Below are 12,996 nucleotides of genomic sequence, written 5' to 3'. Positions count from 1 at the left end.
ATACACGTGTAAGAGCACCAGTTAGGGCCCCGTCACACTAGCGAGATCGCTGCTGGGTCACAAGTTTTGTGACACAACAGCAATCTCACCAGCGAGATCGCTTTGTGTGACAGCGATCAGCGACCGGCCCCCCTGCCGGTATTGCTGATCGCTGTAGGAAAGCCCTGGACATTTTTTTGGTCGCTGGTCTCCCGCTGGCCAGCACGCATCGCTGCGAGTGACAGGCGGGAGACCAGCGATCAGTTGGTAACTAATGTACACATCGGGTATCTAAGGGATGTGCGTCCCTTAGATACCTGATGTGTACGTTAGTTACCAGCGCGCTGATGCAGGGAGCTGGTAACTAAGGTACACATCGGGTATCTGTTTGACAGCTCACCAGCGATCACATAGCGACTTACCAGCGATCCTTACACGTTGATATTGTTGTCGGGATCGCTGGTGAGTCACTATGTGTGACTCCAGCTTTACACAAACATTCCCACAGTTTAGAAGAATAAAATAAAAATGGCCCAGTCGTCAAAAAGACGCTATTCAGCTGAGGAAGCATACTCTTTCTTTGCTTCCTACACAGATTCAGGCAATGAGGAAGATCCCACATTCATCTATTCCTCCTCCTCCTCCTCATCTAGTGAAGAAAGACCCCCAGCAAAGCACACTAGGACTGAGGCAACCCCTTCACAAATTAAAGTCCTATATGGGCTCCGCCTCCCAAAAATTATCGGCCTCTTATTCTGGATTTCATGGGCAGCTCAGGAATCCAATTTGATGTGTCAGGCCTCACTGAAATTGACTATTTAAAATTATTCTTCAGTGCAGAAATAAATGTTATGATGGCCTAGACAAAGTTATATGTCCATCAATTTTTCACTCTAAATCCAATATCATCTTACTCCAGATGGAACCCTGTAAATGCTGCAGAGATGATGACATTTTGGAGTATTGTGCTGCATATGGGGATAGTGAGAAAAACAGAGCTTCAGCAATACTGAAGTACTGGTATACTATACAGCACACTAGTTTTGTGTATGGCCATCACAGGGATACAATTTGAAGCATTCCAAAAATGTTCACAACTTTGATCATCTATACAAAATTTGGCCAGTAGTTGAACACTTCAGCAGAAAATTTGCTGAAGTGTAGAACCCCAAAGGGACATCTCTATGGATGAATCTCTGGTTTATTTAAAAGAGGCTAAAATTCCAACAATACCTGCCCAGTAAGAGGGCTGGGTACGGAATTAAACTGTACAAGCTGTGCAAGAGTACCTTAGGGTATAGCTACAGATTCAGTGTTTCCGAAGGGAGGGAGACCCGGATTGACCCCTCTGAATTCCCCCTGTACTGGGTGTAAGGGAGAAAATTGTGCACCCACAGCTGGATACGGGTTATCACCTCTATATACTGTAGATAACTGATACACCAGATCCCAGTCTTTAAGACCCTCTCTGCCAGAGGTACTGTTGCATGCGGCACCATGTGAAAAAATCAGAGACCTCCTTAAGCTGCTAATTAGGCAGCTGCTGGGAAAGGGCGAGGGCAGAGCCCAATACAGTGGCAACAGTAGTTTTCCACCACATACAGTATGGGGCATCAGCATACTCAGAGAAAATTGCACAACAAATTTTGATGTCTATTTTCTCCTGTTACCCATGTGAAAATTAAAAATTTGGGTCAAAGCAAAATTTTTGTGGAAAAAATGTATTTTTTCATATTCACAACTCAACATTATCAAATTCTGTAAAGCACCACTGAGTTCAAGGTGCTCTCCCCACCTCTAGATAAATTTCTTGAGGTGTGCAATTTCCAAAACAGGGTCACTTGTGGGGGTTTCCACTGTTTAGGATCAGTGGCTCTGCAAATGTGACGTGTCATCCGCTATCTATTCCAGAAAATTTTGCGTTTAAAAGATCAAATGGTGTGCCTTCCTTTCTGAGCCCTCTTGTGTGCAAAAACAGTAGTTTTCTACCACATGTGGAGTATGAAAGTACTCAGGAGCAATCGCACAACAAAGTTTGGGGTCAGTCTTATCCTTTTAGCCTTGTGAAAATTAAAAATTTGGTGCTAAAGCAACATTTTTGTGGGAAAAATTTAAATTTTAATTTTTTCCTTCTATACAAATGGTTAGTAAACTTCTTGAATGTGGTTTTGCAAAATTTAAGGATAGCAGTTTTAGTCAGTTCAAATGTGATGTGGTCCCTAAAAATGTTTTGTAAAATTTGTTGCAAAAATGAGAAATTGCTTATAAAGTGTCAATGGTCAGAATTGTAAAATTGGCTCTGTCAGGAAAGGGAAAACAGGCTTGGGAGTAAAGGGATTAAAAAGACGTGGCTGTGCTCCAGTTTGCTGGATTTACATTATGTTTTCATTACTTTGAGACTTTTTAAAACATTGTTTAGGAAAAATTAATGCTGAGTATATGGTAGTTTTTCGTCTTCAAACAATGGGCAACTTTTTTTTTTATTAAGGAACAATTCCACCTTTTATTTTTTTGTGCACATTTTATATAATTTAAAACATAAGCACATTGCTGAATATAATCACAGAAGATGCTTACCTTATTAAGTCCCTATAGATTCTGACTGTAGAAAAGTTATTTTATTTGATGAGGGTTATATTCAGCATAGCATAAAATAATTACCAATACAAATGTTATATTTGGTAGTAATTTTCTTGTATAATCGTTTCTTGTAGTAAGAAAATTAAGGCCCCTGCTCCTCCTCCACCAATGCAGTCTACCTCCAAACCACAAATGGAACACATGTCATCAACAGAGTCCGAGGGAACGGGAAACGAAATCTCAGAAGAATCTAAAGAAAATTTGCTTCATAGAAAGGTGGATCTCACAATATGTTTACCTGATGGGCAGGAAAAACCAGTCACTGTTGATGGCAGGTAAGTCAATGTGCTAACTAGATTTATGCAACCTGCTTAAAATCACAATCCCTGCTGTGTTCACATCCACATCAAAGTCTTGAAGAATGATGAATAGTACTGTGACCAGTTCAACAATGGAATTTAGCAAGCCTCATTATAATTTAAAAAATCATAAAAGAAAACTCCAAAGTTAGCTCACCTTCTAGGAGTTCACTACACGGAGACTGCAGCACTTCAGTGGGATTTCAGAAAAGTCAAACGATTTCCAGCAGCAGAAGGATCCGGTAAAAAATCCAATATTTTATTACAGTAAGTATAAAATCCAAAGCAACCATTCCCACGACCACCTATAAATTTAAAGAGACAGACACACACGTTTCGAACGCATGTCAGTCATTACAATAGACTAGTTCATTGACTAAGGACGTGTCCGAAACGCGCCTGTCTGAATTTTTAAATTTATACGTGGTGGTGGGAATGGCTGCTTTTGGATTTTATACTTTCGTTGTAATAAAATATAGGATTTTTACCGAATCCTTCTGCTGCTGGAAATCATTTGTGTTTTCATTATAAGTTAGTTTGGTTAGTCATGCACTGGTGGTATCAACGAATATGGCAGTGGTTTTCATTATAAGCAGAAACCACAACATAAAGGGAACCTGTCACCAGGTTTATGCCATGTAAAGTAGGGCCAACACCAGTAATCCCTGTGGGACAGAATTCTAGAATCCTGTGTATATACAGCTCTGGCAAAAATTAAGAGACCACTGCAAAATTTTCAGTTTGTCTAAATTTTTGAGTAAAATGTAAATTGCTCTTTTATTCTATAAACTACTGACAACATATCTTCGAATTTCCAAGCACTAAATTTTGTATTTATTTTCAGAAAATGAGAAATGGTCAAAATAACAAAAAAATGCAGTGCTTTCAGACCTCAAATAATGCTAAGAAAACAAGTTCATAATCATTTAGAAACAACAACACTATTTTTAACTCAGGAAGAGTTCAGAAATCAATATTTTGTGGAATAACCATGATTTTTAATCACAGCTTTCATGCGTCTTGGCGTGCTTTCCAACAGTTTTTCACACTGCTTTTGGGTGACCTTATGCCACTCCAGGTACAAAAATTTAAGCAGTTCTTCTTTGTTTGATGGCTTGTGACTGTCCATCTTCCTCGTGATTACATTCCAGAGGTTTTCAATGGGGTTCAGGTCTGGAGATTGGGGCTGGCCATGACAGGGATTTGATATGATGGTCCTTCATCCACACATTGATTGATCTAGCTGTGTGGCATGGTGCATTGTCCTGATGGAAAAACCAGTCCTCAGAGTTGGGAAACATTGCCTGAGCAGAAGGAATCAACTGTTTTTCCAGGATAACCTTGTATGCGGCTTGATTCGTACGCCCTTCGCAAAGATTAACCTGCCCAATTCCAGCCTTGCTGAAGCATCCTCAGATCATCACCGATCATCCATCAAATTTCACAGTGGGTGCAAGACACTGTGGCTTGTATGCCTCTCCAGGTCTCCGTCTAACCATTAGCCGACCAGGTGTTGGGCAAAGCTGAAAATTAGACTCATCCGAGAAGATTACCTTACTCCAGTCCTCTATGGTCCAATCCTTATGGTCTTTGGCAAACTTCAGCCTGGCACTCCTTTGCTTCTCATTGATGAAAGGCTTTTTTCTAGCTTTACATGACTTGAGGCCTGCCTCTAGGAGCCTGTTACGAACTGTTCTTGCCGTTCACTTCACCCCAGCTGTCATTTGCCATTCCTTTTGTAGGTCACTTGATGTCATTCTGCGGTTGCTTAGTCACATTCGAATAAGATGACGGTCATCCGGTCAATGGAGAGTCATTTTTGCCCTCTGTTGTTCTGTAGCTTTGTTGTCCCCAGTGTGTGCTGCTTGACCTTGTTGTAATGGACTGCCGTCTTAGAAATTTTAAGGATGGAGGCAACATGATGCTCACTTTATCCCTCTGCTAGTAAAGCCAGAATTGAACTCTTCTTTTCCTCACTCAAGACTTTTCTTTTCAACTCCTTTAGCATGGTTAAAAGTTATTTTTTCATTCCTATTACTTTTGGGATATTACTAGCACTTGTTTTGCCATCCAGCTTGTCCTATTGCAAGAGGATTGTGAACACCACAGCAGGGTTTTTTATACTTTCCTATGTTAAATAAGATTTGGTTCAGGTGATCACCTAATCAGAAACACATTAAATAGAGTGAGGTGTACTCTGGATGGAATGCAACTGACACTGGAATGGAATGGCTGACAGACATGTAGAGAAGCTGATTTTTATAAAACTGTGCAGTGGTCTCTTAATCTTTGCCAGAGCTGTATGTCCCCATTAGCTCCCCATAAGAATAATTTTTAGTATAACCACCTAGGGGGCAGTCCGGTCCGATGGGCGTTTCTAGTCTTGATCCGGTGTCACCTCTCTTCTTGCTTTGTGTGAATAACGCTTTCTACTTCATCCACACAGTGTCCTTGACATCGCACTACAGCACAGTCGCACTTCTCTGCCCTAACAAGGGCAGAGCAAAATACTGTAAGCCGCATGCATGGGGAAAGGCCAAAGAATGTCGTCGCATGCACAGCTCAATACTTTGCTCTTCACTCACCATAGCAGAGAAGTGCGCCTGCTTAGGAGTGCAATGCAAAGATGTCACGGATGTGGTTTGTGGAACCACTGTGCCACAGCCCGTAGAGAGGCTGGAGGGGCGTAACTAAGTGAGCACTGGACTGTTCATTAGAGCCTCTGATGGTGAGGTTAGGCTTGGCTCCTGATGTACGCCAGGTGCCACTCCAGGACAGACCAACAGATGCACAGCAGCTGGACCCGGTAGGACAGACTGGATGGTACAGCAGGCAGAGTTTGTATCAGAGTGCAGCAGGCAGGATCTGCACCAGAGTGTAGCAGACAGGGTCTGCACCAGAGTGCAGCAGGCAGGATCTGCACCAGAGTGCAGCAGGCAGGATCTGCACCAGAGTGCAGCAGGCAGGATCTGCACCAGAGTGCAGCAGGCAGGATCTGCACCAGAGTGCAGCAGGCAGGATCTGCACCAGAGTGCAGCAGGCAGGATCTGCATCAGAGTGCAGCAGGCAGGATCTGCATCAGAGTGCAGCAGGCAGGATCTGCACCAGAGTGCAGCAAGGACTGGTATGCAACCTTATGCAACTTAGACTGCCGAATAGGAAGGTTGCTCATGCACCTCTCCAGTGGGGAGGAAGCAATATATATACATAATGGCTCTCAGCCATTGGCTGGGGAGGAAATAGCAAGTACACGCGCTAACCCTTCAAGAGGGCGGGAGCTCGTGCCCTAAAGACTTGGCTGGAACCCTTACTGGAAGCTCTGCTGGGAGCATGCAGAGCATGGGGAAGGGGAGAACCAACCGCAGTGCGGGTAAGTGAAGTGACATGCCGGAGACCCTGCCTGTCAGAGCAGGAATCCGGCGTGGTGCTAACACAAGACACTGTATGGATGACGAAGAATGCGTCATCCATACAAAGCAAGAAGAGAGAAGATGCAAGATCATGACCAGTGAAGCCCATTGAACCAGACCACCCCATTGGTGAGTATAAATAAAGCTATTTTTTTGTTTTATAGAGAACGCATTAGGGCATATAGAAAGCATTCCAGAATGTGGCCACATAGGGTTTACAGGTGCTGGCCCTACTTTATATATGAAAAACCTGGTGACAGGTTCCCCTTGTTCCTTTTACTGCAGAAACGAAACCTTGTCTTATCGTATCAGTGTTCCATGTATAAAGTCATACATTTTTTAATATAGCACAATCTGTACAGAAAACATGCTAAAACATTTTCAGAATTTTCAGAATCAGGTGTTTTCAGATATGCAGCATATCTGGGTGTAAAATCAAATGCAAATTACAGTACTGAATGAGAATATCTGCAGCTAAAATAGAATACCTCTGTGGATTGGACATCAGAAACCTGTCAATTTATTTATGGATAGTCTCAGTACATTTTTGCAGTAGAATCTGCAGCGAAATCTTCACTATTGTGTAATTCGATATTCTAGATTTGATCACCTGCTGTAGAACATTTCCAGTAGATGTGTCCTGTGTGAACGTCTCATTAGGCTACATTCCCACACTGAGTATTTTGTCAGTTTTTCATGTTGTAGATTTTTTTTTCAACATTTCTGCACCAAGTAGCTAAGGTTAATTTCCAATGATGAGCTTTTAGCTTCACTGGGGAAAACTCAGCAGCTGCGCTGGTGTCTAATTATCATCATGTGCTCATACCCTAAAAAGATTTGTGTGGTGAATATTAAATGTCTTTGTCCCATTGGTTGGTGTTATGGTGCTACAACATGGCAAACGGAATAAGATTAGTCATTTTAATACAAAGTCAAAGTGTTACTCTTTGCATAATTATCTCAATAGAAAAACACTATCATTTCATATCGTTAAAGGAGTGCATATCCAAACATAGGACCCACATCCATCATCGAGGCAGGCAATAAATATAGGGTAGCGTGGAACTTGCATATCTTATGCATATCTTATTAATGACAGTTATGGAAACAAGTGTACTGGGACTTGTTCATAAAAGATAAAATCTGATTTGACTTGGAAGCTAATAAATTCTTTTTATGCAGAACTTCTCCGCCTTTTTCGATTCAGCCTGACTAGTAAACACGTGGCAAACCTGGGAAATATTGGAAAAGGAGTTTCTAAATTAGCTGCTTACGCAACCCAGAGCATGGGTGCTACAATACCACACCTTGTTTCCTACTTTAATTTAGATCTGTGCAATCACAGTTTACATTCAGTTGTCACATTGCAGCATCCCATGGATGTCCTCTGTTATGTAAACCCAAGTCTAATTTGGAAGCTTAGACAATAATATCAGTGTCGTGTCCTGGCACATTAGGCAATTGGAAGAACTGTATGTTTGGTAAAAAGAAAATCTGTGGTTGGAAAATGATTGTTGCCCACTTAGTTACCTGCATATTAAAGTTACACCACATAAGTATAGCAATTTGTACCACATCCAGGATATATTAAAGTGGTTGTTCTTAAATTCTATATTTCCTCTTGCAAAATAAAAGCATCACGTCTCTGCCATACCGGCGGCGTTCCAGTGATTTCAGATCTACCAAGGCTCGAGTAACATCGTTATGCCACGTGAGCTCTGCAGCCATACTTTGGCTGCTATGGAGCCACCGTGTTCTCACTTCGTTCTGACACACCTTGGGTGTCCAAGGAAAGTGTGAGCACTGCATCCCATTACAAGTCGGCGATTGGCTACAGGACTAACATGGCATGATAATGTCACACGAGCCTTGGGAGACCCAGCACCAACATTGCTAGTGTGGCAGAGAAGTATAAAGGTTTTTGTTTTACAAAGGGTAATATAGTACTTAAGAAGGGATTGTCTGATTAGTCGACAACTCATTTAAGGTTATGTTCAAACTTTGCAGCATCTTTATGCTGCAATTTTCCAAAATTGTGGAAAAAATGTGCAATTGTGTTCACAGCAAAAAAAATGCTATGTGAGTATAACATTTTGAATGCAGCCCTAATATATCCTGGATGTGGTACAAATTGCCATACTTGGGTGGTCAAGAAAAACACATCCAGCCCATAAACGGCAGCGCTTCCCAGGACTCACATCCAAAGATGATATTCCATATTTTTTTATTTCATAGGTTAAAAAAGAGATACAACGCGTTTCGGATACAGTGTATATCCTTCATCAGGTATCATAAAAACACAGTACAAATCCTAATAGTATAAAATTCAGTTACACTTATATATAGAAGCAACCTTTTATCCCAGTCTCAGAAACTTGATTTAGGGTGTAGACCTTGACAACATGGATGCAAGACAGAAAAAAAAAACCCAAAAGGAAAAAAAACCCAGAGAAAAAAAAAAAAAAAAAGCAACGTTCAAACTCTCTCTATGATATCATTCAATCCATTTGGATATAATGGTTCCATACGATATATCCAAAACGTTTCTTTCCGGTTTTAAAGAGCATTCCTATTTGCAACACCAGAGGGTATCTGCTCCACCGGAGTTACTTTTATGTTAAAAATTTTGTTATGTTTAATTAGCAGATGCCTTGAGAGACTATGTTTTAAAAAGCCATTTTTTGCTCTATTTCTGTGACCATTAATGCGTGACCGCAGTGTCTGCACAGTGCATCCCACATATTGCAAACCGCAACTGCATGTGATTACATATACAACAAAATCACTGTTACAGCTGAGTCTTTGTGAAATCTCAAAGACCTCACCAGTACTATTACATTTGATGGTTTTAGCCCCGTGATCTAGGATCCCACAGGTACAACATTTTTTAGAGGTGCATTTAAAAACTCCGGTTCCTTGAGAAACACCACATAAAATTTGATCCATACTTTTTTTTATAGTTTTTTCCTTTTGAATCCAACTGTTTTTTTAATTTACTGGGGGCCACCAAATTTTTCAAAGTTTTCCCCCTTCTATATGTAATCCCTGGTTTATCAGGGAGATGTTTTCCCAAAACAGGGTCACGCTTCAAGATATACCAATATTTTGAAAGCACAGTTCTTATTACTTTATTTCCCCTATTGAATGTGGTCACAAAATTCAATTTCCAGCGATCATCACTTTTTTCTTTACCAATGGTCAAATTATCCCCCTTCCTATTTTTTCCTTTTAAACATTCCTCCTGTGTTTTTACTTTGTTATCCCTATATGCACTAATTATCAAGTTTTTTGGTATCTTTTTTCCTTAAATTTTCTTTTTAGAATTTTAGACTGAGCTACATAATCAGATTCTCTCGTACAATTCTTTCTTATACGAAAAAATTGGCTGTGGGGTATATTGACCTTCCACTTCTTGTAATGTGCACTGTTAAAATCTAAAAAGCCGTTTGAATCCACCTTTTTGAAGTGGGTTTTTGTAATAATTTTTTTTCCACTATGGCTGATCTCTAGATCAAGAAACACCATTTTTTCTTTATTAATTTGTGATGTAAAGGAATCCCCCAGGTGTTATTATTGAGCTCCTTTATTAACTGTGCCGCTTCCTCCTCTGTCCCCTTCCATATAATAATCAGATCATCAATGAAGCGCTTATAAAGCCTTATTTTGTCATTGAAAACAGGCTTAGAGAGTGACGATGAGGACTCAAATCGCCCCATGAATAACTTTGCGAAACTTGGCGCGACCCGAGTCCCCATCGCGGTGCCGAGCAACTGGAAATACAGTATGCCTTCAAAAATGAACACATTGTGTTCAAGAATGAATTTGAGACCCTTTAACAGAAAATCTCTTTGTTCAGGGAGCATCTCTGTCTTAGCTAAATAAAAACCCATCGCATTTACCCCCATTTCGTGATCTATGTTGGAATATAATGAATTTATATCCAACAAGATAAAGGAATAGTTTTCTTCCCATTCAATATCCCTCAGTTCCTCGATTAATTGTGTGGAATCTCTCAAATATGAAGGAAGAGACTTTACCAGATCTTGTAAAAACAAGTCAATATAATGAGAAAGGTGACAAGTCAAAGACCCAATTCCTGATATAATCGGTCTGCCAGGTGGTTTTTCAGGGTTCTTATGCAGTTTTGGTAAATGATAAAATAACGCCATGGTTGGCGCAGAATTTGTTAAAAACTTTTTTTCTGTTTTATTAAGAATATTTCTCTCATAGGCTTCCTTGATCATATGGTGATAGTCCCGGACAAAGCATTGTGTGGGATCTTCTTTTAAAATTTTGTAATATCTCATATCAGACAATATGTTCAAAGCTTACTCAATATAGTCAGATCTGTTTTGCACAACTACTCCCCCCCTTTATCAGCTTGTCTTATTGCTATATCTGTGTTTTTTCTCAAATTCTCCAATGCCACTTTTTCTCTTTTAGAGATATTGTTCTCCTTTTTTACCTTTTTTTCCCAATTCCATGCTTTTCAATTTTATTTTTATTATTATTTTCCCACTTCCTAAATTCTTCAGATACTAATGAAAAAAAAGTGTCTATATTTGGTCCTCTGTGTTGATGAGGATTAAATAGAGATTTTGGGCGTACCTCCTTGTGGATATATTCACTTTCTTTGTTTGTCTCTGTTGGGATCAGTATTTTTTTGAGATCCCCAATGTCCCCATTTTTTTCAGTCAACAAGAAATGCCTTTTAAGAGTAAGTTTGCGAGTGTATGCATTTAAATCGAGAAAAAGATCAAATGCATTCATATCTTGAGCAGGGCAGAAATTTAGTCCCCTACTTAAAATTTCCATTTCTGAAAAGGATAAAATGTGGGATGATAAATTAAATATTTTAACCAGAGGCAGATTTGATTGTTTATTAGTTTCTGGGTTCCTTGTTTTTTTTTATATATTCTCAGATTTCTGTTAGATCCCTTTCCTCTTTTTCCTCTTGCTCTACTTTTCTTTTTTTTGACCTTGATGTTACAGCCGGTGCGAAGTAATTTGTAATGTGATTCTTTTGTAATGTGATTCTTTTGTATTGGATTTAAAATTTGGGCTGTTTGTGAGGAGCTGATTAGTGGTGGTAAAATTATTTCTGAAACACTTGGATGTGTGGGACCTATCTCTAAAAAAGAGATGTTGGATATTACTGAGGATGGAGATGGTGTAGGCGCTTGTATTACTGTGGTGAATGTAGATGAGGATTCTGTATTGTCATGGATAGTTAGTTCATTTATATCAAATTCAACACTGGAAATTTCCAACCTGTGGGGAGCAGTTGGAATTTCCAGTGGGGGAAGTTCTGGATTGGGGAGAGGTAATGTTGGAGCATTTTTCATTACAATGATCCTGGGCTCTAGTGGAATTGTTTTTTCAATGGGTGGAGGTTTTTTCTTTTGTACATTTCTATTGAGTATAGTATGAGGATTTTCAGGGGTAGACGTATTAAGAGGTAACTTAATTTGAGAGATAGTGGTTTCAAAATCATGTATATTTTTTATATTTGAATTGGTTATAATCCTTGTTTGTTTTACACTCAATTCTTGTTGGACCAGGGCTTCTGTTCTTAAATTGCCAAGGTTTTTCTTTGTAGGTTCATTGATACCTATCAGGTTTTTATTCCTGATTGGTTCCTTTGACATTGGTTTAGTTTTAAAAGTGTCCCTGCAAAATTTTTTTATTTTTACATCTACTAGTTCATTTTCAAATACTTTGAGTTTCCTAGTAATGTCATCATTCACCAAATTAAAAAAATGTAAACTTTTGAACCTTTCAAGTTCAAGTAATTTTTTCTCACAGATCATTGCGGCTTTGCTGGCTAGCTCAGAACGCTTTTCCACTAACAAACTCATAAGAACAATCATTTAAAATATTATTCCACTTATTGGTAAAATTACTGTCATCTAGAAAAGTACTATTAAAATGTATCTTCAAACCATTTGGAACTATTTTTTGATCAATACAAATACCTAGAAATTCTGCATCGATCTGATGTCTTATTTCCATCTTCATATGTTTTTCAAAGTCCAAAAAAAGACCAGTGATGGTCTTTTTAGTCCCAATATTAATCACAGGTTCAGTGCAGGAATTATCCAACCTTATATTAGTCATGTTCTTAATGGATGATAACAGCTCCTTTCTCCTCTCAATTCTGCTATTATAATACTCCATTCTCACTCCAGGCTGCTCACTCCCCTTTGCTGTCTGGGGTGTCTGTCTTCAACCAATTAGGAAAAGCTCCTTTCGGTAACAATATGCAAAAAAAACCCTGTTTGGGAGAGAAGAACAGACAATTCGCGGTGCCCTAAGTGCGTAAACACAATATTGTAGTCTTTAAAGGGTGCACAATTTTATGCACTCACTTGATAGCAGACTAATATAGCTTTGGATTATGTATCCTCAAAAATCCTTCCTTTTGGGATACTTCTCAGAAGACAGGGCTTGCAGCTTGCCTCGGGTGGATCCAAGTGAAAGAGCCAGGTTCAGGCTCACACAGGATGAGTAAATCAAGAAAAACACATCCAGCCCATAAACGGCACCGCTTCCCAGGACTCACATCCAAAGATGATATTCCATATTTTTTTATTTCATAGGTTAAAAAAGAGATACAACGCGTTTCGAATACAGTGTATATCCTTCATCAGGTATCATAAAAACACAGT

General features: G+C 39.5%; 1 protein-coding gene across 7 annotated transcripts in view; it reads left to right on the top strand.

Moving 5' to 3' along the window:
• The window catches only part of COBL (cordon-bleu WH2 repeat protein), an 803,866-nt gene that overhangs the window by 252,133 nt on the left and 538,737 nt on the right, over positions 1–12,996 (top strand). For 6 of the 7 annotated variants that reach the window (XM_073549883.1, XM_073549882.1, XM_073549884.1 and 3 more), the window contains one exon: positions 2,694–2,894. In XM_073549883.1, coding sequence (XP_073405984.1) covers positions 2,694–2,894 — 201 coding nt within the window. Of the gene's footprint in view, positions 1–2,693; positions 2,895–12,996 lie in introns of those variants that run through there. The other variant, XM_073549887.1, reaches the window with a different exon arrangement.

The sequence above is a fragment of the Dendrobates tinctorius genome, unplaced genomic scaffold (assembly GCF_039654945.1).
Source record: "Dendrobates tinctorius isolate UK_male_01 unplaced genomic scaffold, ASM3965494v1 ptg000162l, whole genome shotgun sequence".
NCBI classification, from domain to species: domain Eukaryota; kingdom Metazoa; phylum Chordata; class Amphibia; order Anura; family Dendrobatidae; genus Dendrobates; species Dendrobates tinctorius.
The sequence above is the reverse complement of the archived record's forward strand: the minus strand, read 5'-3'. Positions and strand labels throughout refer to the sequence as shown.